Source organism: Lipotes vexillifer, unplaced genomic scaffold, assembly GCF_000442215.2.
Source record: "Lipotes vexillifer unplaced genomic scaffold, Lipotes_vexillifer_v1.1 scaffold874, whole genome shotgun sequence".
Taxonomy (NCBI): Eukaryota; Metazoa; Chordata; class Mammalia; order Artiodactyla; family Lipotidae; genus Lipotes; species Lipotes vexillifer.
In genome coordinates, this window is record NW_006776973.1 from 116,381 (window position 1) to 141,910 (window position 25,530).

At 39.6% G+C, this 25,530-nt stretch overlaps 2 protein-coding genes across 4 annotated transcripts; one reads left to right on the forward strand and one right to left on the reverse strand.

The window, feature by feature from the left end:
- Positions 1-6,060: 6,060 nt before the first annotated feature.
- Positions 6,061-12,292, forward strand: EIF4A2 (eukaryotic translation initiation factor 4A2). 3 transcript variants are annotated; one of them, XM_007450742.1, is made up of 11 exons: positions 6,061-6,127; positions 6,933-6,978; positions 7,065-7,197; positions 7,494-7,633; positions 8,369-8,537; positions 8,639-8,748; positions 8,997-9,140; positions 9,456-9,593; positions 9,839-9,928; positions 10,145-10,224; positions 11,505-12,292. In XM_007450742.1, exons 1-11 carry the CDS (start codon positions 6,099-6,101, stop codon positions 11,647-11,649), a joined length of 1,224 nt encoding a protein of 407 aa, XP_007450804.1. In that variant the 5' UTR covers positions 6,061-6,098; the 3' UTR covers positions 11,650-12,292. The 3 variants fall into 3 exon arrangements, with proteins under 3 accessions (XP_007450804.1, XP_007450803.1, XP_007450802.1); XM_007450741.1 differs by having other exon boundaries at positions 6,065-6,127; positions 6,930-6,978; positions 11,505-12,154; XM_007450740.1 differs by lacking the exon at positions 6,061-6,127 and having other exon boundaries at positions 6,871-6,978; positions 11,505-12,154.
- A 55-nt stretch (positions 12,293-12,347) lies between these two features.
- On the reverse strand, positions 12,348-23,788 carry RFC4 (replication factor C subunit 4). The gene is made up of 10 exons (XM_007450743.1): positions 23,649-23,788; positions 22,050-22,128; positions 18,542-18,621; positions 16,323-16,442; positions 14,765-14,908; positions 14,364-14,484; positions 13,714-13,836; positions 12,713-12,793; positions 12,525-12,641; positions 12,348-12,443 (listed from the first exon to the last, which is right to left on the reverse strand). Exons 1-10 carry the CDS (start codon positions 23,780-23,782, stop codon positions 12,348-12,350), a joined length of 1,095 nt encoding a protein of 364 aa, XP_007450805.1. The 5' UTR covers positions 23,783-23,788.
- Positions 23,789-25,530: the final 1,742 nt, after the last annotated feature.

Genomic DNA, 25,530 nt, shown 5'->3' on the forward strand with positions numbered 1-25,530 from the left:
AACCATCTGTATCCCAGGATCCTGTGAAGGGGCCTCTCCATAAGGACAAGGCCAGGGCTTGCTCCTTGACCTCTGGTTGGCCTCATGAATAGTGGAGCATAGGTCATGCAAATTTATAAGCATTTGGAGACATTGTTGCCACTCTTCTTTATGCCCCTGTGCTTGCGACCCTGGGCAATTGTTTTTGGCTGTACATGAGTCTTCTCACCACTTCACATTCAAGGAATTCCCATTCTTGTAGGAAACTCCCAATTTCCTGGTCACTCTAAGGTTTAATTAACTGGCCTGTTGGCTTTTCTGATCCCTGGGTTTATTTTTCCTCCTTTACTTCCTGGGGGGTTGCCAATGATTTCAGCCTGAAGTGTCTATTTTTATTCCTGATAAAAAATGTCCATTTTCTCTGCAGCCACAGGGTTCTAATCCAGGGTCAGCAAAGAGCTGGTGTCCAGGGTCTTCTGAGCATGGGCCACTGCCTGTACTCCTTGTTTGGCCCTTGCAGTAATCCTTTCTCTGCTCCAAACCCCGATGTTTCAGTTTGTTTGGCTTCACTGTGCATTGTGCACATGAACCTGGGTTCGGCAACAAAGGCACTTACTCTGGCATGCTGGAATTCAGCAGTGTTTGCTCCTCTCTGCTCTGGCAGTTTCTAACTCTGCTTTTTCAACAGACTTTCAACCAGTGTTCATGTTTTAATCTCACATCCCTACATCCCCAAAAACATGGTCCTACCAATTTCTGAGTCTTTTGGTTGTTCTGCAGTACAAATGAAGTTGCTTATCAGCTTTCCGCACTCTGAATTTAGTACTAAGCTTCCTCCCATCTGCTAATTTTCTCATCATTTTCTCATTTGCTTTCCAATTTAAGTTTTGTGAGCTGTTGTCTCTTTTCCGGTTTTCTTGAGTGTTTAAGTCTTTTCAGCAAGACTTTTTACTATTATTTTGGTGAGCTTTCAAGAGACGGCAGAGGTTAAATATCAACCTTCTAACTTTAACCAAAGTCAAGACTTTAATACATAGGGACAAAGGTCCCCATTTGAAGGAGGAGGGTGAGATGGAGCAAAGGCGGGGCCACTGATACCCTTAGGAACCTAACAATCCACCTAGATCCACAAACTATTCAGAGTTGCCTGGGAAGCTTTGAAACCTCAGTTCACACTAGTTAGCCCAGGGGGAATTCTCATCACAGTTCTCTCAAGGAATGCATTCAAATGCAAGCATTTTGAAGTAAATCGTTTAATCTCTGTACAATCTCTGTACACTCTGTACAAATCTCTGTATAATCCCTCCACAGTTTTTTACCTCTAGGAACCAGGGTCACTGCAAAGAAGGAGGGCAACCCAAATTGGAAAATAGGTGTCCCAAAGGAAAATTTAGTACCTATTCCTCAATCTGTATTCTGTGGAGTCTATCCCCTCAGTGATTCCCACTGTCCACAAGTATCGTCTATCTTATCAGACAGCCTTTGAGTTGGCTGATTAATCTAAACTCATATAGAAATGCACTCCCTGACTCTACTTTTTAGCCTCAGAACTTCATTTAGTTCGTTTGATAGATTTTCCTTTCTTTGTCTACTTCAGTGAGTCTAACAGATTGAACAGCTAATTCCAAATTAGAGAGAGCAGGAAAAACAAGAAGCTTCCCATTCAAGGTCCCAAAGGATCTTCTGCCTTTCCCCTCCTTGGCAAGCCAGGGAGTTCAGTCCCAAGCGTCTCCTTGCCTTGTGGAAGGAGTTTGCCAGCTGACTTTACCATAGCACCACCTTGTCCAGGAACCAAGTTTTGAGGTGTGTTTAGAGTTAAATCTATTAGAATCATCTTTTGTGCTTTTGTTTTTTTACTTGCAGAGCCAGCAGAAAGGCAGCTAAACACAGGGTCTGGGGTTTTTTCATCAACTAACAGACATCAGCTTATAGAGAAAGATAGGTCATAGAGAGTCAAGGCTATTAAAGTCAACTACAATTTAAGTGAACAAATTACATTTTCTACTGCAAACGCATTCTGCAGATTAAAGAAACACTGCAAAGTTATATTTGCTTTGCAGTAGAAGGGAGTTTAAACATGAATGATCAGCTCAGGGAAAACAGCCAGTAGCAGTGGACATCTCAGGAAAATTTTCGGTGTTTCTACTGAACATCGCAAGAGACAGAGCCTTACAAATTATAATTAAATAAGACTTCTCCTCCACTGGTCTGGGCTGCTCATTTGTGATATCACCAGAGTGTACATATTCCCGGTTCTTGACTTCTGAGCTTACTGTGGAGGATAGTGATCAGCCTAATACTTTGAAAATTTCAAGTATTTAACGTAATAGGTTTCTTGACCACCACCCTCCGCCAAAAAATGACATTATAGCCCATATAATTTCTTTTATTTGGGTCAATTGTGAGTATAAAATTTTAAAGTTACTTTTCAAAGGGATTTTAAAGGAAAATAAAAATAGAAGCCTCTAAGCAAAGGGGCACTATACCTTGACCATCTTCTCTCTTCAGACGCGAAGGCCTTCCCAGAGACAGTCTCAGGGAATACCAGCTAGTTATGCCTTTCTACAGGAGTCAGGAAGATGACAGAGTGCCCACCCCCTTTATTTTTTCGAAGTCCTATTAATATAATTTTTAAAAAGTTTTCATCAGAAACAACTGACAATATTTAGTTGGTTATTTTCAGACTTTAGTTGGCCTATCATTCAGAATTCAGAACTGGAAACCAAGATCTAATTTGCCTCTGCCCTTGTCTGGCTAATGACTACAGATTTAGTAGGCCTACAATCCATCTGAAACAGTGTATCCCAAACAGAAAAGTTCAGATGAGCTATACTGACACACAGTATTTATTTTGATTTTTTTTGGTAATTACTTTAATCAGTATTAGAAAATACAAGAAATTAAACCTATGATTTCACTCAAGCGAAGTAAATGCAAATTGACTTAAAAATTAGGTAAATAATTTAGGTGGTACTCAAGTATGGCAAAAATCATGAAACCTGAATAGTTGAAGAATGGCTGGATTTATTCCAAGGAAATGAGGTCTATAAACTGCCACTTCACTTCTACGTCTACTGCACCCGTTTCAGATGCAAGGAGTGGACCTAAGGACCACCACCACCCAGCCTATGCTTCAGGCCCACTTTCAAATGTGGGCAAATTCACCATACAAAATTCACAGACAGCATCAGCAGAAGTAACAATACCAAAGCAACTGATGGAGCAGTGAAGAGGAGGAAAATGCTGAGCTTTTTTCCTTAATGTAGTAGGGTTAGGAGAAATTTTATTTTTAAAATGCCCTTTATTCTTAAAGTATGGTTTGTGCAACAAAAACCATAAAAACTTGCAAGTAGAACTCATTTTGTTTTACAGTCCAGACAGTTTAAAACAGCTTCTTCTTAAGAGTACCTTTATGTAAATCGTCACCATTTCAGTAAGTAAATGCAGGCCTACAAGTTCAGGGGATAAAAATGGTCACATGAGCTGAAGGGGACATCAGGATGTGTCCTTTTTTGAATATGAATAGCAGGAGTAGTTTTACTCTTTAAAAGAAATTAAAACAGTATATCAACAGTACAACTCACTGTAGGAAAGAGATAATATCCCTTCATCTTTGTAGTTCTACTATTTATTCTTCTAGTTATTCACTCATTCATTCAAAAACATTTAAGGGCTTACTATATGTCTAAGGAATTACTGCCAGCAGTGAAAAACTTCTTTTCCTCATCAGTTTGTTTGACCTAAGAATAAAAGAAGCAAAAACATCATTTTGCCATTTTTGGATTAAAATTCACAACTTCCTAGAAGCTATTCTGGATCAACTCTACTCTGTGCTAACAATGCCTTTACTGTCTCTTCTTGGTTCTTATTTTATACACTATTCAACAAAGTTGGTTGCTGTGGCAGGCAGAATAATGTTCCCCCCAAATAGGTTGGCTTACAATCGCTAAAGGGCTTTACAATTGTCAGCGGAGGCTACTGGAGAGTAAAACTAAACTAGGTGGTCACACAGGGAAAGAAGCCGAGTTTTAGCATCATTTGCCATATAAATGGCCTCACATGTTCCAGGTTAGCAAAGAAGCATTGTAGTTGACTTAGAGCTGGCCATCCAATTTTAGATCTCAGGTAAGTGGAAAAGTTTCACAGTATACTCTGTGTTGATATGCAAAACTTTGTTAATGTGTAAGTTTTGTTTGGATCTTTATCTCATTTTTTACTTACTAATGCTATTTAGTAAGCACTTGAGAATGTGGCAAGCACAGCATTTATTAGAAATACATGGTAGAGTTGCTGGCAATGTGGGTCTGGATATTTGCTGAATTTTGGATTAGGAAACTTTCTTACCTTGAAACCCCTTGAGCAACTGTGACTTAAACCAGAGTTTAGCCCTTGATTATTTCCTGTTAAGGGACTCTGGAAATCCTCCACAGCATGTAACAGTAGTGCTAAACCTAAAGAAAACACTCAACAATTAGGTGGTGTTGATTGATTTCCCCCTATGGTTGATGATTGATTTCACCCTGTAGACTCAAGTGAGACTAAATTGTTCGCCATTTTTCTCATTTAGTATTTTCTTCAGTTTCCTGGATCCCAGGAGATTTTTAGTAGGTTTTGGATGAGCCAACAAGGATTTCTGACCTCCATTCTCAGAAAATGTCTGGCATCACCTCAAATCTGGATTTGAACATTACAGAGGGTGGATAGGGAGCATCATCACTAGACTGAGGGTCAAGTACACTTTGTCATCTTGGTATTAGTTTTTGTCACAGTTCCTAGCATAATTTTCAAATAAATGATTTTTGGAAAAAAATGTAGTATTTAGAACCAGATATCATGTTGAATACACAAATATAGAAAATTAAGTCAATTTTTCCCCGTTATCAGACTTTAGGTTGGCCTTCTGAATTAATGAGAAAATGTTTTCTTGAGTATCTGTGTTATCTTGCAGGGTGGGTAGGACTGTATTTTAAAGTTAGATGACTAAAAATACTATTTTGGCTTTTATTAACGAGCCTGGGTTAGGAATACAGTTGAAAACCTCTGGAGCTTTACGAATCATGCAGTTTATTTAAGCAGCAAGGGTTGTATTGCTCTCAATTTCACTAAATCAACATTCATTATGTATAAACAATTAAAGCGCAAAAAGCCTTTAAAAAAAAAAAAAAAGACCATAACCAAAACCTGTGTAGTCCCAAAGCAGCATGGAGCTGTACAGGCCGGAAGCATCCATTTAAATTCCTGAGTTACAAGGAAATTACCCCTACATAAGCAAAAGTTTACAATGATTTTATCAGGCATTTCTCACACCTGTTAAAATTATAAGCATTATTTTAAAAAGAGAGCGAGAGAAGACCAGAGGCAACATGAGAAGAATGCAGTTGGCTACTCCAGAGACATCTGCAGAGGACACTACATATTTCTTCTCGCCCTGCACGCTGGACGGTAAACCGGATCTTCTGCGGCTTGCTGGGTAGCCGACATTTTCCGTAGCAGGAGTTTCACTGTCAAGGTCTGAAGGATGTTAAACGCTCGGGCCAAAGGCCAGGCGGCTCTTTACCGTCAAGTTAAGTAGCGGTGGGAACGAGCGGAACAGCCCGATTCCCCTCCAGTGCAGAGTGTGGACGGGCCTGCCCCTCCGGCACCGAGCACTGCGGGACCGGCGAGCCTGGTCCCACTCTCCCGCGGGAAAGCCGGAGCTGCCAAACGTCCGGCGCGCCCCAGCCTCCCGCCTCCCGGTCCAGCCCAGCCCGGCGGCCCGGCCGCCTCTGCTTCGGGGACGCGGAAACCCCGTAGGAGCAGGGCGGGCGGGGAACGTGGGTCTTCTTATCGCTTGCTGCAATATTCTTCCGCCTCAGAGCAAAGAGTTCCAACATCCCCCGCCAGGGTCTTGGGATGTTCAGCAACGTCGTAAGATCGACAAATAAGTAAATTTGGGTTTTCCCACCGATTTGCTTAGGATATTTTCTGAGATAAGCACCTCAGGATCACAATTTTGTGGCTGGTCGAAGAACGACGGGAAAATTCCTCCGCAGAAAACGGGTCCCGGCCGCGAGCCTATAAAAAACGGGTGTTGCGGCCCTTCTGCCTTTCCAGTCAGGCACTGAGTGGTTCTTCGGATCATGTCTGGTAGCTCCGCGGATTATAACAGGTATGCCGCTTCCTCGGTGGTGGTGGTGCTCTGTGGCACAGGCCCTAAGGCGCCGGGGGAGGTTGTAATAGATGGAGAGGAGTCAGGGAACCCCGGGTTCATAGGCGTGGCTTTGGGGTACAGTACTGTGTTTTTCGAGAAGCTTCCATGATAGGGCCCGGATTGTGGGGAGACGGGTAAGAAAACGAGGTGGTGAAAGTGTGTTTTCCCGAAGACGTCTTGCAATCGCGGCCGTTTCCCCTGCCCATACGGAGCCCGGCATTTATTGGCAGCCGTGGCGCAGTCCGCAGTCGGTACGGTGTAACTGGGCTGTCTAAAGCTCTATTCGCGGCCAGCGGCGCGGTTTGGGAGCGCTAGGCAGTAGGTTGGGTGGGGGCAGGACGGCAGCGGCGCCCGGAGGCCGGATGGGGCCGGGCCGGCAAAGGGGCCCCGGCGAGCCGTTGGCAAGGCCTCGCCGGGCCTAGGCCCGCGTCAATCATTACGGCTTGCGCATTGTTAGGGGCGGAGCTCGGCGCGTGGAGCTCTCGCGAGACGGTGCACTGCCGAGAGGGGAGCGCCTGGCTTCCAGGCCTGGGGGGAAGGGCCGGCGTCCGTGGGGCCTTTCCGGGCGTCCCCGGTTCCTAACCTTTGAGCGGCCGCGCAGTACATCGTGTGCCCTGCGGCACCAGCTGTCTTTGCTCGTTTGGGAAGTGTACACCTGCGGGGGAGAGCGACCGGATGAGAAAGGGCTTCTCTTCCCCTCAATGTGCAGTTGCAGGGGTTTGGGGAAGGGACGTTCTCCTAACAGCAGTATTTTTGTCAGCAGAGAACATGGCGGCCCCGAGGGAATGGAGCCCGATGGTGTCATCGAGGTAAGAAATGGGTGTGGAATTTGGAACTTTGGAAAGGTGAGTTTGTTCATCCGTTTATTCCTTTTTTTTCTTTTTTAACTTTTCAGAGTAACTGGAATGAGATTGTTGATAACTTTGATGATATGAATTTAAAGGAGTCTCTTCTTCGAGGCATCTATGCTTATGGTTTTGAGAAGCCATCAGCTATTCAGCAGAGAGCTATTATCCCGTGTATTAAAGGTAAAAGAACTCGTTGGCGCTTCTTAAAAATGAATTAATTCCCTGTTCTGCATAGGACCTGCACCTTATTCTCTTTAATATGGGAAAATTACCTTCTGGGGGACTAGCACCTATTTGTATTCCTTAAAGTGAAATGATGGCAATCATCTTTCGGGACTGACCTGAAATGAAGCGAATACTCATTGCTGATCACTTGATTATTTGGGCATAATTCATGTTCCAAATGGAATACGTGGTGTAAACTAGAAGTGGCGGTTTGATGTGGGATCGGTAAATGTGTATCCTACTTTTTTTAGGGTATGATGTGATTGCTCAAGCTCAGTCAGGTACTGGCAAGACAGCCACATTTGCTATTTCCATCCTGCAACAGTTGGAGATTGAGTTCAAGGAGACCCAAGCACTAGTATTGGCCCCCACCAGAGAACTGGCTCAACAGGTATTGATAGTGTAGTTCAAAATGCTTGCGTGTTGTACAGGTTTCAGGTTTCACAATTGTGAAGAATTTAAAGCTTAGTATAAATTTGTCCTACAGAGCCCTCCTTTTAACTGTCCGTGCATGCAGGGAGTTTCTGTTGAAAGCTTAAACAGTCAAACGGGAACTGGGTGTACAGGTATGGTTTGCAGGGCTGTGTAACAGATTGAGAAACAAGTTTTTGTTCAGGGTGGACTAGACCTGTTCTCATTTTCAAGTTTGAATGCAGTTGTGCAACATGAAAACTGCAGTGACATGTTACTTGATTGTCTTAGTAGTTTGTGATGTATCTGTTGCATGCTGTGTTTTCAGAGCTCACTGCCATAATGGTTTGAAGTAAAACCTTGCTAATCTGTAGGATTTATTAAAGCCAAGATTACGTCGCAGTGCTGTGGGAAAAATTATTGTTTTACCGTGGTTTACACTTTAATACACAATGAAGAATAATAGTAGGAAATGTTTTTAGTTATGTAGCTGGCACTTGGGGCTACAGGATCTCAAGTTTGACAAGGCACAAGATGTTTTCAGGGAAGTTTATCTTGAGGCATTTAGATTGGTCTGCATTTTAAGCTCGGAAGTAGTTAAGTGCTCTGCATGCATTAAAGCTGTTTGCAGACCAGATATTTGCCATTATGCTTTGGAAGTTAAGTCACAGAATCAGTAATTCTGCTGGATAATAATCAGGCTTTTGGCTTTCAGATCCAAAAGGTAATTCTGGCACTTGGAGACTATATGGGAGCAACTTGTCATGCCTGCATTGGTGGAACCAATGTTCGAAATGAAATGCAAAAACTTCAGGCTGAAGCACCACATATTGTTGTTGGTACACCAGGGAGAGTGTTTGATATGTTAAACAGAAGATACCTTTGTAAGTATTGCTGTCGAGTATAGTTTGGTTTTACTATTATAAATAAAGTAAATAGCATGCCTGAAAACCTAGAGATGATAGTATGACTTTATTTTAAACAGCTCCAAAATGGATCAAAATGTTTGTTTTGGATGAAGCAGATGAAATGCTGAGCCGAGGGTTTAAGGATCAAATCTATGAGATTTTCCAAAAATTAAATACAAGTATTCAGGTGAGCTTTATTTCACTCCCGCTCTTAAAATAGCTGGAGGTTAGGTTTAATGCAGGTGTTATTACAACATAACTGAAGTGTTCTGTTGTCGTTCCCCCTGAAAGCAAAAGCAAAAGCAACTAATGCATAACTCTGTCACAATTCCATGCTCAGACAGAGACGCTTGGTCTCAAAGATTTTTTTCCCTCCAGTATTGTGCCAAGTTGTGCTAACTACTTGTGTGACAGCATAATGAATTTTTCTTTAAGGTGGTGTTGCTTTCTGCCACAATGCCAACGGATGTGTTGGAAGTGACCAAAAAATTCATGAGAGATCCCATTCGAATTCTGGTGAAAAAGGAAGAATTGACCCTTGAAGGAATTAAACAGTTTTATATTAATGTTGAAAGAGAGGTAATTTGTTTAATTGTCAAACATAAAAATGTAGCCAGGTTTTTTTTACCTTCTTGAATAAGCACTGTGCTAAAATTACAGAAACTAGGATCACATCTTGGTTTTTGTAATAATGCTAGCAGAGTACACACAAGAAGAAGAGTAACTGCACTAGGTTGTAAAAGACTGGGGTGGACCTCTTTCTTAATGTCCAATGTCCTTTGTCTTAAGATTTGGTGCAATATGTCCTTAGACCAATCTAATAATGTTTCTAATGAATGTAAGTTGGAAACAATCATGTTAATTACTGTTAACTTTCTCTTTGAACTACTGTAGGAATGGAAGTTGGATACACTTTGTGACTTGTACGAGACACTGACGATTACACAGGCTGTTATTTTTCTCAATACAAGGCGTAAGGTGGACTGGCTCACTGAGAAAATGCATGCCAGGGATTTCACAGTTTCTGCTCTGGTAAGAGGTATTCTAACCTAGTAATGGTAACTGAAGTCTCCCTTCATTAAAGCAGGATTTAGACTACAATATAGCTGCTAAGTGCTGTGTTGTCGTTCCCCCTGCTCAAAATAAAGTTGTTTCTTAACTATACCTGTCTGCTGTACCCCTGTAGCAGCCAGGGACGCTTGGTCTCATACATGTTGATAAGATTAAATGTTGATTTGATTGGTGATTCTTGAATTAATAGGTTTGTTCCTTTGCAGCATGGTGACATGGACCAGAAGGAAAGAGATGTTATCATGAGGGAATTCCGATCAGGGTCAAGCCGTGTTCTGATCACTACTGACTTGTTGGTAAGTCTTCTACTGCTCTTTTTAATTCACCAAAAGTTCATGTGGGGGGAAGGTTTTATAATAACCTTTACCAATTTTGGGCTATTTGGGAGAATAAAGAAAAGACCACACTCCACAGTGAGCTATACCATTTAGTATAGTTCATTACTATTTTGTGGCCTACATGACATGGGTGTCTAGTTTTTCAATTAGAATTTGAACGTCATTGTATTTCAGGCTCGTGGGATTGATGTGCAACAAGTGTCATTGGTTATAAACTATGATCTACCTACCAATCGTGAAAACTATATTCACAGGTAAGTAGATGGCATCTTGACTTTACTGTACTGGTAAAATTGATGTTTTGCTTTTCTCTACTGACTGATTTGTCTGAAAGGTAACCTCAAATCAGGGATTTGAGTAATATGACATAGTAACTTGGTAGGGTGTAATTAAAATTGTACTTGGGAAGATTGGTCATACACAGTGGGAAAACAGTTGTGAATGTTGCCCAAATTGTGGACTCTATACATACAGATAAGGTTGTTTTAGATCGGTTGGTCTTAGCTTATTTTTGAGCTGTATTTTTTAGTGATGCTTGTGTCCGTGTCCATGTGCTTTCTTGGTGATTCTTCTATAGTTGGGATTTTCTTGGTGTCATCTGGTAGCAATTTGAGCAGTCCCTGGTTTAGTTATAGTGGCTTTATCCCTAAATAAATTGAATTGTACTTTGTTATATGATGTAAAAAAAGACTTTTTAAAAAATACAGGGGTCGATAGCAGCAGTTGATGACGAGATGGCGCTCAGAAACGGCGTTGACGTAATTTAGGACGTGGAATCATAAGCGAAACAGCACACTGTTTGAATAAAGAGCGAGTCGGTATTTATATTTGTTTTTCTTTTGTCATGATTATTTGATATTTTAAGATGCTCCAGCCAAGGCATTTTGTATACTAGCCTATTAGGTGGTTTGTATTGTCTGGTTTCTATCAGGAAGGTTAGAAAGCTGTTTTTGGAGGTAAACACGTTTGAGTAATTTCAGTTATAACGTGTGAAACTGAGCAAAAAAGCAGTGATAAGTTTGGGTCACCATACCAAATATTTGTTTTCCCACTGGAAAAAGTTGTAAGTTTTAGACAATAGTTAACCTTGCAGCATTTGTATTTGCAGTTTACAGTTCCAGAAGTGCGTCGAAATGGATTACATAACTGTTCTTTTTGTTTTATCCCTGGTGTTTTACATCTGTCCCAGGCTGACATCTGCTCTTGGCTGGCCCACTTTGGTATGGGCTTTAAATTCACTACCCCAAACACAATACTGTCATCTGCTTTAAAAAATAATAATAATAATGCTCAAAATACTTGATAAAATCTCATTTTGCAGCCAGACAAGCCTTGAATCCTTTTGGCACTAACTGCAAAGGAAGATTTTTTTCTCTAGATATTGATTAGCAGCTAGTGCTCCAATTAGAAGCACGAACTATAACCTTGATAAGTAAACAGCAGCTGCTGGTTAACAAGTGGATCATCATATTCAGTAGTTCATGCAGCATGTGAAGTAGTATATTCTAATTGCTGATTTCCTTTTCTTACACAGAATTGGCAGAGGGGGTCGATTTGGGAGGAAAGGTGTGGCTATAAACTTTGTTACTGAAGAAGACAAGAGGATTCTTCGTGACATTGAGACTTTCTACAATACTACAGTGGAGGAAATGCCAATGAATGTGGCTGACCTTATTTAATTCCTGGGATGAGATAGTTTGGAATGCAGTGCTCGCTGTTGCTGAATAGGCGATCACAACGTGCATTGTGCTTCTTTCTTTGGGAATATTTGAATCTTGTCTCAATGCTCATAACGGATCAGAAATACAGATTTTGATAGCAAAGCGACATTAGTCGTGAGCTCTTGTGAGGAAAGTCGTTGGCTTTATCCTCTTTAGAGTTAGACTGTTGGGGTGGGTATAAAAGATGGGGTCTGTAAAATCTTTCTTTCTTAGAAATTTATTTCCTAGTTCTGTAGAAATGGTTGTATTAGATGTTCTCTATCATTTAATAATATACTTGTGGACTAAAAGATATAAGTGCTGTATAAAATCAGCCAATTATGTTAAACTAGCATATCTACCTTTATTGTGTTCGTCATTAGCCTGAATAGAAAGGCCTTTAAAATTGATTTTTTTAAGAAAGCATTTGAATGCATTTTGTTTGGTATTATATTTATTCAATAAAGTATTTAATTAGTGCTAAGTGTGAACTGGACCCTGTTGCTAAGCCCCAGCAAGCAATCATCCTAGATAGGGTTAAACGTTTACCCCAGTAAAATTGCCATATTGCACATGTCTTAATGAAGTTTGAATGTTAAATAAATTGTATATTCACTTTAAAGGTGCTTTAGTCATTTTATTTTAAATTGTTCACAAAAATACATGCTGAATATGTTTTAACAATTCTGAGTTAACTGCTGCATGACAGTTGCGCAGAGGCTGATCAGCTGTAGATGTTCATCAGCGCCATCTGCTAAACATTTATCAACTTCCTACAAGAAAATGAAAGATTAGTAAGCAATTTCCCTTTCAGGTGTGTATGCTGTGCTGAAATGTAGAAGATGCCTACTTACAGCAAGCTTTTCTGTAATAACAGATTTCTGTTTATCAGAAAGGGTATCATTTTCTACAACCCCATCATGAAGCTGATTTACAAGCTGAGTTGCTGCATGACCCTCGTCTATTAAGTCCTGTAGCAGAAAAGAAAATGATTTTGGTATGATTTCCATCCCTGCCCCCCAGGTTAGTAAAGTGTCTTTACCTTTACCACAGTTTCGAGTTTGTCAAAAGAGCCACTCTGACATGCAGCAAATACTCCATCAATTGTTTCAGCTGGTATTACCTAAAATAATTAAAGAATCAAAAATAAAGTTTCTGGGTGAAGACTTGTTTCTCTGCCAAGCCTGTGCAAACTCCCTGGTGTTATATGCTACAGGACATGTGCCACTTCAAGCGTGGAACTTAATCCATACATACAGAGTTGGGAGGGCAAAGAACTGAAAAGAGGGTCAACTTTAACCCTTATGCTCATCTGGTCTCCAGATAGGTGATGGAGAAAGCTACTGGACCTGAAACAAACTCTGGAAACATCCTGTTTCTAAGATGCCACTAACAAAATGCAGAGTTGGGTTGGCTTATGTTTCATTACAATACAAAATGAAACCTGAAGACAAGGGTGTGGCACAAGAGAATTCCTTGAATGATTTAATTATAAGTTGGATATGACCCTTTTTCCTTTGTAAGAAAAGGGATATCTGTTAATATATCTGACATCTGTTAGATAGCTGTTATCTGCCACATCCCTGCCTGCTTGAAGCATTCTGCTAACTCCCAGAATGGTACAAATGTTTATATTCCCTCAAAATTCATGTTAAAAATCCCTAATGTATTTGGAGGTGGCACCTTTGGCAGGTGATAGGAGAGTGGAACCCTCATGAATGGGATTAGTGCCTTCTACAAAAGGCTCAGAAAGCTGCTTTTTGCCACAGGATGGTGCAGGGAGGTAAAGGCCATCCGTGAACTAGGAGTCTACTCAACTAGGAAGTGTGTCCTCAGGCACTGAATCTGGGCACCTTGATCTTGGATTCCCAGCCTCTGAAACTGATATTTTTGTTTATAAGCCACTCAGCCTATGGCATTTGTTACAGCAGCCTGAATGGGACTAAGCACATAATAAGCACTCCATACATATATGTGAATTAAGAGATTTCTAAAAGCCACAAAAAAGCAAACTAAAAATGTCAGAATATCCAGTGCTCTTACCCCAGCAATGTCTGTGATCACCTTTTCTGTGACCTTTCCACCTGTTAATCGAGTAGCACTTTGAAGAAATGTAATGGCTTTCCTTAAGTCTCCTTCTGACACTTTAACAAGATGAGCTAGTCCCTGAAGAGAAAAAAATTCTTTAACCTGTTATGGCCAATTAAGGAGGTATTGGGGAAAAACAATCTATTTCCGTTTTTGAGGGAAAGTCGGTTCTATAGTGGCAGAATTCATGGAGACAGCCCTGATTACATACAGCAAGGAGAATTCAAATTACAGTTAAGTTCTGTTATGAATAAGGGCCTATACATTCTATTACTGCCAGAATTTCATCATACCAAGTTAATCCTTGCAGTGGAGTATGGGTAATGACAAATGGGAGTACGCTGTCATGCAGAGATTGGCTGTCGCAGAATTTGCATCCTCACATGAAATCTGCCTCAGCTTTGGGTCTCAAGTACTGACAGATAAACTTCTAGTAGCAACAGAAAGGCTGAACCAGTAATTCCTAGACTGTTTATTTAGCTTAACTTTGCCTGAAGAATCGGCATCAGAAATTGAAGCAACACAAATTTGACTTTCAGGAAGGGCCTCTTCATAGGCATTCATCAAAGGAATTAGTAATTTACAATAGTAATAATAGTGATTACCTCATTGCTAATTTTGATATGTTCTTTATCAGCGATGTCTAGTAATCGCTGCTGTTGAATTTTATCTGACAGAGGTTTGAAGCGGAATTTAGAACATCTAGAGGTCAGAGGTTCAATTATTCTGTAAAATATTGGAAAAAACAAGTCAGTGTCTAAAGGAGAAACTCCCCAGAACTCATTTTTGTCAAGAACAAATCAAGATTTGATGAAGATAACTGATTCACTTTGTTATAAAGCAGAAACACACCATTGTAAAGCAATTTTATCCCAATAAAGATGTTAAAAAAAAAGATTTGATGGAGAAACTAATGTAGCCTTGAAACATTTAAATTTTTTCCCTCCCTATTTGAGGCTATCAAAATAAGGCTGCCTTGCATCCACCTTGAGGGCATTACACATACCGACTGACATAGTTACAGATGAGACAGAATCGGGTGGTTTTAGACTCTTTCTCCATGGTACGTCTTAAAGCTGCCTGAGCAGCTGAGGTCATAGAATCTGCTTCATCCAGGATCACAATTTTAAAAGGAGGACATGGCTTCCCGCTGATTCAGAGAAACACAAAGGAGTTATAATTCACACATCATTATCACAATCTAATTTTAGAACATTCTCATCACCCCAAAAGGAAACCCTGTGACCCTTAGGAGTCATTTTTTTCTCTCCCAACTGTCCCAGCCATAGACAATCAGGAATCTCTACTTTCTGTTTCCACAGATTTGTCTATTCTGGACACTTCATATAAATGGAACCACATGTTGTCAACTTAATACATTGTCTTTTGTGATTGGCTTCTTTCGCTTAATGTTTTCAAGGTTCATCCATGTTGTAGTATATCGTTACTTCATTTCTTTTTATTGTCAAATACTATGGCAAATGGATGGATATACTATGTTTCATTCATCCATTCTTTAGTTGATGGATACTGGGTTGCTTCCATGTTTTGATTACTATGAATAATGCTGATATGAACATTTGTGTACATGTGTATAGGTTTTCATTTCTTGTCAGTATATTCTAGGACTGGAATTGCTGGGTCATATGGTAACTCAGGGGAACTGCCAAACTGTTTTCAAGATGGCTACACCATTTTACATTCCAACCAGCAATGTATAAGGGTTCCAATTTCACCACATCCTTGCTAATACTTGTTATTTTCTGTCTTTGATTACAGCCATCCTAGTGGGTGTAAAGTGGTATTTCATCATGGGTTTGATTTGCATTTCTCTAATGGCTTATGATGTTGATGAGCATGTTTTGATATGCTTATTGACCATTTGTGTATTTTCCTTAGAGTAATGTCTATTCAGATCCTTTGCCCATTTTTAAATTGGGTTGTCTTTTTATTATTGAGTTGTAAGAGTTCTTTATTCTTGATCTAAGTGCCTTATCACGTGTGTGATTTATATACATTGTCAATCCAAGGTGGATATCAAAAACTGACTTATTCACTGTCTACAAATTCCTAAGTGTGCTCTGATATAAATTTAAATATATGCCAGGTACCAAAAATTTAACCTTGGAACTTTGCCACCTTAGGAGTATACACAGTTGCGTAAACACCCCTATTGAATTATTATTAGTAACAACTCCTTTTTCACTCAAAGTGTCCCAGTTTGGACAAGGTTTTACATTGTCACCAACTATGAAACATACACTGAAGCTTAAGATATATGATAGGACTTTTAAAAAATAACATAATAGCAAAAATTAGGATTTTTATTATGAGTGTACGACCAAACCATCACATTTGATTAATAAATACTCCTTAGACAAATATCGATTAAAAACCCTTGACAGCTAAACAACTTAAAATTATTTACTATAATGGAAAGGTTATTTCTGGGTTTAAATAATTTAGATAAAAATACAATCTAACATGAAAAAAGAAGTTGAAAATCTGGTAGAAACGTTTTTTAAACACAATGACATGGTATAGAGAAGGGAAGGTGAGCTTACTCTGAACGGCTTCCTGTCACAGTTAATTGGGCAAAATTCTTCACTTTCTCTCTAACTACTTGTATTCCACGTTCATCAGATGCGTTTAACTCAAGAACTCTTAATCGAAAAAGTTCAGGCCTATGTCAAAATGAAAAAAAATTATGAAACATCATAGAGCATATAAATAACCCAGGTTTAAACCATATTTTAACATTTGTACATTTTTCAGTAGTGTAAAATACACCTAGTAAACAATATGAATAGAAGGTATACAATTCATTCTGTATTTTCTCTTTTGCAAAGGCATACAGTTAACATTCTGGCTTTTTCCCCATGCGTCTAAAAAAATAGATATCACATAATGTACTAAATTTTAAATCAATTTTCCACTTTGGACTGTATCATAAGCATCTTGCCATGTCATGATAAACACTGTAAAAATCATTTTAATAGTTATATGACTTTCTAACCTAAGATTGTACCATCATTTAATTTACTTAACATCCTTCTGTTATTAGACATTTAGATAGTTTTAAATACGTTACAATTTTAAATAATGCTGCAGTGTAGCATATTTTGAATTATTTCCATAAAGTAGTTTCCTGTAAGGAAAATTACTGGGTCAAAAATGAACAGTTGGGCTTCCCTGGTGGCGCAGTGGTTGAGAGTCCGCGTGCAGGGGACGCGGGTTCGTGCCCCAGTCCGGGAGGATCCCACATGCCCCGGAGCGGCTGGGCCCATAAGCCATGGCTGCTGAGCCTGTGCGTCTGGAGCCTGTGCTCCGCAACGGGAGAGGCCACGACAGTGAGAGGCCCGCGTACCGCCAAAAAAAAAAAAAAAAAAAAAAATTTTTAAGTGAGTTTTTTTTTTTTAATTATTAAAAGTAACTGTAGGAAAATCTGAGAACTCAAAAGAAAATAAAAATACCTGGCACACACTGCCAAACCCTGTTTTGAAGACTTCCTTCTAGTTATTTTTCTATATATATGTGTATATTTTTTTAATAGAAAAAAAAGAGTTGGGATTTCGTCTTTATTTTTCCTGAGTAGCATGATATCCTACGCATTTTTCTATGGGCATAAACATCTAGAAAGCTCTGTGCATGTATTTTCTATTTTAAAACCACATATACTATTAAATGTGGAATTTATAGTTAAGTCCTTTTAGGTCTATCAAGACAAACATTTAAAAAAAATATTTTACAAGTTATATAGTTTGGACTAACCTACTGCAGAACAACCAATAATAAACTATACTTAACAGTTTCATGATGATACATCGCTAAGGATGATTCAGACTGCATCTAACTGATTGAGTTGTAGAATAATCAAAAAAGCTCTCAAAATTTCCTTGGGAAAATGAAAGTTGCTGTCAAATAAAATCCTCAGTTCAGAGCAGCTTCCCCTTTTGTCCTTCACATTTCAACAGAACTGATTATCCTTATATATTTGGTGATTTCAGAGGCATCTAATTATCTTCATGTGTAGGATTTCAGATGTACCCTTAGGCCATATGCCTGATATTAAAATTGTGGATTAATTAAAGATAGGCTTTGTTATGTTGGTGCATGTTGCATAGATATCAGACATGGCTGATACATGTCTTTTAACCTTAGGTAAAGGGCTCCTCTACTTCAACAGTTGGCTAAGCCGAGACAGTCAGTCTAGGACTGAATAAGAAGGTGGCTCATAGAGATTTTCTGCTGTACCTGGAATCATACTGCCTCAACTACCACACACTCTGCTTATACTCAGGATACTTGAGGGCAAGGAGCTGGCCCAGCCACTTGAGAGGCAGGCCCTGGCAAGTCCAGAGCAAGAAGGAACTCAAGAAGGGGTGGTGCGCATCAGTAGCATCAAATAGCAAATTCTATGACAGATGTGAACACGACCACTGTAAGTCATGAAACTATCAGCATGACTGGAGGTAGGGTCTTCTAGTTTCCAAAATCATAATGAAAGAGTTAAAGTGATGAAAAAAATCACAAGGCTCCTTGTAGTACACCCAAACATTTGAACAAGGTTCAGAATAAAGGTTACAAAAGATACAGGCAAGCTAATTTATTGGAGGGGAGGAACTGGAAATGGGCCAGCTGGATTATTAAATAATTCAGAACAAAAATAAACCCAACAACCTCACAGAAAAACCAAATGCAAAGTTTTAGAGAATGAAAAGCAGTACCAGAGATTCTTAGCATCAAGTCTTTAAAAAAGAGAGAGAGAGAGATTTCAACTTACCCAAAGAGTTCCCTAGCTGCTGCCAAAATAGTGGATGTTTTTCCAGTTCCAGGTGGGCCGTAAAACAAGAGATTAGGGAGCTGTAGAAGTTAAAGTTTACTTTTTTTTAAATTGTATTCTGGCACAAATAGGTGGAAGTGACTGAAAATGTCTATGGAACAGTGCAATGACTTCCCTAATAGGGCATATATATCTGAATACAAGGATTTCTTAATATAACTGGTATCATAGTAATAACAGTACTAAATCCTGCTTTTTCACACACACCATCATTTTTCCCTAAGAGATCTTTCTAATATCTTAAGCTGAATCAATATTTATGATTGTTCTACACCTGATCTAATACTTAGGTGGGATTTTCAAAGCTGGAATTAAAAACCTCTTATTCCTGAAGGGAATACTAGGCTTCTGTCAGTTCCCTATCCCACACCTAGGCTCAGGAATGGGCAAGATTTTATGTTTTATAAAGATGTCAGTTGCTTCAAAAGGAACACAGACCAAATTGGATTTGGCCAATACTGAGGAAAAAGGAATGAAAATGGCATACTGGGGCTTTGCATGAGCTAAAGTTCCAAGAACAGAAATATTAAAAAAACCAAGCATATTTTAAGTGCCAGGCCGTGGTCCACATCATGATTACATACCCTGCCTGTAGGGATACCCGCATGTATCAGGGAGATTTCATCAGTGGAAGACAGGATAAGATTAAATAACTAGTTATCTTTATACCTTAAGTCTAGCTGGCTTGGCGCCTATCAAATAGGCAACTGATCTGTAGTACAGATTAACAAATGTACTAAATTCTAATGAGCACTGTAATTAAACTGTACATTCTTTTTTCTTTTAATTTTATTTCATATTGGAGTACAGCTGATTTACAATGTTGTGTGTTTCAGGTGTACAGCAGAGTGATTCAGTTATACATATATCTATTCTTTTTCAAATTCTTTTCCCATTTAGGTTATTACAGAGTATTGAGCAGAATTCCCTATGCTATATAGCAGGTCCTTGTTGGTTATCTATTTTAAATATAGCAATGTGTACATGTCAACCCTAAACTCCCAATCTATCCCCCCACCAACGCTTCCCCCCTGGTAACCACTGTTTGTTCACTAATTCTGTTTCTGTTTTGTAAATAAGTTCATTTGTATCATTTTCTTTTAGATTCCGAATATAAGTGATATATATTTGTCTTTCTCCGTGAAACTATACATTTCTTTCATGTACGGAAATCACTGCACATAGGAAACTAAGCAGTATAGTTTATTTGCTTCCACTCTTGCCTAACCTTCCCCCTTCCCATCCACTCATTCTTCACCCAAATCAGATGCCACTGTGCTTGCTACTTAAAGCTATTCACTGTATTCATACTCCACTTAGAAAAACAAAACAGACAAAAAACATCACCCTGCTTACCATAACCTACAAGGATGTCCATGATCTGCTCACCACCTCTCTCACTTTCTAAGTTCCAACTTACAGTGGCCTCCAACAGCTAAGCACTTTCTGGCCTGCACGTATGCTGTCCCCCATGAGCTGGGGTCTGACTCCATTCTTCTGTCTGGCAACTCCTACTGCAGTACAAGTCAGAAGCCTTCACTGACCTCCCAATCGAAAGAGGGTCTCCTCTGTTATTCTCTCACTGGTCTTTGTTGCACTTGATGTAATTTGCAATTATTTATTGTTATTTATGTAACTGTTGGGTTTAATTGTAAAATACCCATTCACCTCACTATATGAGAAGCTTGAGAAGGTCAAGAACCTTATTTGTTCTATTCACATCTATATTCTCAGCATCTCCCACAGTACTCAGTATGCACCAAGTAAATAAACCAACATATAAATGTATTAGTTAAAAGACTATTACTGTTACACTGGTAAGCTTAAGATACAAACTATGAGATTCACTATTTAAGAACAAAAGCAAAAACAAAACCTCCTAGGCGTCTTCATTTTTAAGGTTGTAACTGTTATTTTGATCCAACTACCTCAGTAGTTGTAATGATTCATCCAGTCAACTATTACAATAATTTAAATTCTTTAAAACACGGTTAAATTACTAAACCCTACATTATGTAACAGTCTGATATATATATACATATATATATTCATTCAAGAACTGTACATGGACTAGCAGTTCTAAAAATTGATTTCTGAAAAATCTCTTATAATTCTACTGTAAAACCCTTTAATATAAATGAAGGAATGAATTTTTTCCTTTACTCTTTAGAGTTAAAAAAATTACTTCAACTTTAAGTTTCAAAAAACTTAAGTCTGAAAAGAAACAAATCATTAAACAAGTGGATAAAGAAGAAAGTTCTTAGTTCAGCCTCATAAATTAGATGGTATAAAGAACTGGATCATAATCCCACTATATTTGCCTAAAGAGTTGAGAATCCCAGCAATTAAAATACATCATGGGGTTTCCCTGCTGGCGCAGTGGTTGAGAGTCCGCCTGCCGATGCAGGGGACGCGGGTTCGTGCCCCGGTCCGGGAAGATCCCACATGCTGCAGAGCGGCTGGGCCTGTGAGCCGTGGCCGCTGAGCCTGCGTGTCTGGAGCCTGTGCTCTGCAACGGGAGAGGCCACAACAGTGAGAGGCACGCGGACCGCCAAAAAAAAAAAAAAAAAAAAATCACGTCCTGCAATCTGTGTAAATATTACCATGCAATTTAAATTGTATACTATTATAAAATTAAAAGCTAAAGATATTTGGATCAAATGAAAAAAAATACTGGTAAAGAAAAAGATTTTCAACCATTTTATAAATATAACTTCTTTCAAAATATATACTGTTGCAGTGTAATTCCAGGAAGAGACCAATGGCAAAAACCAAAGAATCTCTAATTCAAAGCAGCCAGGTTGAGAGGAGGGAAGAAAATCTTGGGAATAAAGTAAAAACCACATTTCACTTTCACCTGCAACTGTTTCCCTTCCTCCACTAAGTTCTTAAAATACTTTATCATATACAATTTTAAATTGCTAATTCTTCATATGGTTTGTCTCTGAATTAATCTAAAATGCAAGTCACTCAATGACATTTTATCCCACATATCACAGCAGGGGACATGATGCCATAAGCAGAACTAAAGACTCAATTTTTTTTGTATTGTAGTTCAAACCAAATCCTAAAATTAGGTGAGCAATCATACGGTCAAAGAATCTTTGACTCTCCCTTATAGTGCCTATATCATTATCTATAATTCTATAGTTTATTTTGCTTACATGTTTATTCTTCTGTGTCTCTCCCCACCAAAATAAAAGCTCACGAGCAAAGGGACCTAGCCTGTCTTGCTCAATGATCTCCACTTGAGTACCACATAACAATGACATAGAACAGAAAAGGAGATGCTCAACAAATATTTGTTGAACTAATCATCCATTGTACAAATAGTAATCAAGGGCCTACTGTATATACAGGATAGTATTTAAAGGGGGCCGGAGGCTATAGAGGAAGAGGGTGAATAAATTAAATCTCCCAATGACTTTAGACAGCATCTGCTACTCACATCAGCTCCTTCTAAAGACTTTTTTAGCACTGCAACCACTTCTTCCTGGAAAGCAACTTCATCCACATATTTTGGGCGACTGGAGAAAAAGAAAAGAGAGAGAAGTTATTCAGTGTATTATAGTAGCCACAGAATTCTCTCCTTTTGCTAAAATATCAATGATAACTCATATCAGTAATGAAATGAGAAACTTTCATAATTGGATGTGGAAACCCCATCTATATTTACTTTATGCAAATATATACTGAGGAATGAAGTAATTTTTCACTTTTCCAGATGCATTGCTTGTATCTGTTGTGCTTATAAAAACTATGCAAAAGGATTTTATAACATCACAAATGCCAACTGGTTCAAAATGTAAAATGAACATTTGCCTAGAAAGTAATATTATGTTTTGACAACGTGCCCCTAAACTGAAAAGGGAGACCTATTTGGCAACCTCAAGATAGGTAACAAAGTTACATATATGTTACTATGTTGTTAATGGGTTAATACCAATTTCTCCTATCACCTAACTGCACAAAAAATGCATAACTATTCATTTCATTGAGGGTTAACAAAATAACAACCTTAACCAATATGGAGTGTAATTTTTGTCTTACATTGTTACCTAATGATGTTAAACGAAGTTATACTCCCAACCCTAAGTCAGGCTCTGTGCTTAGCTAACTAAACAAAAGTTTTTCTTTGACTTATACTTTTCTAACTAATCAGGCCAACGCCAGGCAGATATTTTATGTCAGATAATGTTATCTTGCAAAACCAGTGTATATTATAAACCAGGGTTTCATATTCAAATACCTGCAGAGTCCAGGCAGATAACAAGAGTGAAGAATTCGAGTGTAAGACAAGAGATACTAGTAGGGACTATGGTGAAGTGAGGAACATATGACCTTTCCAAAATGAGTAGTACACACATCCATCTAAGTGTTTTCAGGTGAGAACTTGAATCTAGTGCTGCCTAGTCTCCTGAGTCTGAAAATCTAGATTTTTCCCCTTGTCTAATTTACTTAATGAAAAGTTTCTAGACTTTTATGTGAAATTTCCCATTTTTAAAAGCATTGTTGGTGCCAAACAAAATTTATGAGGGCCTTACTTGCCTTATAAGTAAACTGTAATCCTTTGGTAATAACTGAGGGTACACCAGGGGTTCTGACTACTTGTTAGCACCTAGCTGACTGAAATTTAAGAGCCACTTCAGGTGCTGTTTTTGCCAAAAATTTATAAACAAAAACTCAACAATTTTCAGCTATCAGTAATGAAAAGAGGAACAGATTATTTGGACTTAAGTCGAACTCCTAAGAGCTTACAGAAACTGTTTTCTTCACTGCTGTATCCCAGCCCCAAAAACCGTAGACCTGAGTTACAGAGAAGGCTGTAGTTCATTCAGAAAATACGTGAATTCAACTAGATTATTCTAAGGTACATTTCAGTTCCAAGGTTCTATGACTTATATAATTGGGTGACTTTTAAGGCAACATTTAAACAAGGCAAATCATCCTCCTCTTAAATTAAAAAAAAAAAAAAAAAGTGATCAAAACTGGTCAGAGAGATAATTTATTAACTATTTCAACAAAAACAAAACAAAAATGTTCTTACTATTTTTCCACCCACGGAACAGGTTTGGCTTTCTTGTTCTCTCCACCACTACTTCTGGCAGTGGCAGCTACTCCTCGATCCTTAGTCAATGGTGGTTTACTGCTGATAGATGTGCCTTTTAGAAATGCCTGCATGGTTACTTCACCCTGACCAGGTGCAAGACAGAAAAGGAAAAGCTCTTTTGAAACCATCATGAGGAAGTACAGCCTGAAAGCACACTTAACCTTGTGCAAAGACATTCAAAAAGTATTAAATGAAGGACATCACCCCATGACCTAGCATCCTTTGAATGCATTCTACTGAGGACTACAGGGACATAAAAGAGGCCAAAGTGCTGAAGGAACTTAAAATCTACTTATAGGGGCTTCCCTGATGGCACACTGGGTAAGACTCAGAGCTCCCAATGCAGGGGGCCCGGGTTTGAACCCTGGTCGGGGAATTCGATCCCACATGCATGCCACAAGCTAAAGATCCTGTGTGCTGCAACGCAGATCCTGTGTGCCGCAACTAAGACCCGGCACAGCCAAAATCTATAAATAAATATGTTTTAAAAATCTACTTATAGTGAGGGACTTAGAGAACAAAGTTTTATAACTTTAACAAACTTTTTGATAAATATGATGGCATTAATGGCCAAACTGTACATGGGTCTCAACAGTCTTTTCAGTCATGGGCCTAACTCTAGCTCAGACCCTGAAAGGGACTCAGCAATTAGGAGGAGTACTGGGACCAAAAATGAGAACCTCCACTTCTCTTGGGCCTAAAGCGCCACTGGAGAGCCTATTTTATGGGCAGAGCCCGTGCCTGCCTTCAGACAGAAGCTTTTGTGGGGAGGGGAAGGCGGGGTGGGGGGGGGAGGCGAGACACTGTTGTTAAAATGGAAACAGCTGTTTTTCTCATAGCATGCTCATTTGAAGAAACCAAAACAATTTGGAAAAGCATGAGGAGTTTTAAAAATTCAAAATCTCACCCAGAAGATAAGCACTATTAACATTCAGGTAAACGTTCTCCAGGCAGCAAAAGGCTGTTTTTAGGGATAGTTTGTCTGAAAATCCCCAGCATTAATGGCAATTCTATTTTTTTCACTGCTGTGTCTCCAGTGCCTGGTACAGGATAGATGCTCCATAAGATTTGGTGACTGAATTACCACTTATCAGACTCAGTTTCGCCTTCTGTAAAAGAAGCTAAGGCCCATTTCATAAGGCAAGTGGGTCAAATAAAAGAATCGTACAAACACACAGCTCTGTGCTTGGCATATGGGTATAATCAATAAATAAAATAAATTGTTAACATCTGTAAACAACTAAGGTTTTTAACGTTATTGGATTACTCAATCCCTGCCACAGGCTGCCAAACAGTAATACCGCCCAAAGCAGGGCTCTGAAGGATGATGGATTGAGCCACCCGTAGACCAAGCAGTGCGCAAGAGGTGGAAGACATCACAGGGGCATCGAGGACACAAGAGTAGAGGAAAGCGAAGGCAGTCCTCGCAATTTCTCCGGCTGGTCACCTGTTCTCCCCGGCTCCCCGCGTGTGTCCCCGGGCACTGCCTGGGCCTTTTAGCCGCTCGTCTTGAGAGTTGGGACGCCACCGGCTCGTTCCTGAGGTTTCTGCGGCAGGGAAAGGGCGAGGTGGTCGCGAAGTCTTAGCCCCGTTCCCCAAGGGGAGGCTCTCAGGCCCAAGAAGCCCCGAGCCGCCAGAATGGGGGGGGAACCCTTACGGTAGCCGCGGTCAGCAAGCAGCCCGAGTTCCCGCCACCGAACAGCGGCGAAAGGCAGGGCGGGAACACGCCGCACGTCAAGCGTCACTTCCGGTCCGCTGCGCGCGCCCCGCCTTAAGGGAGCCGTATCCTCCTAGTCTGTGGTGTTTAAGCTGATGAGAC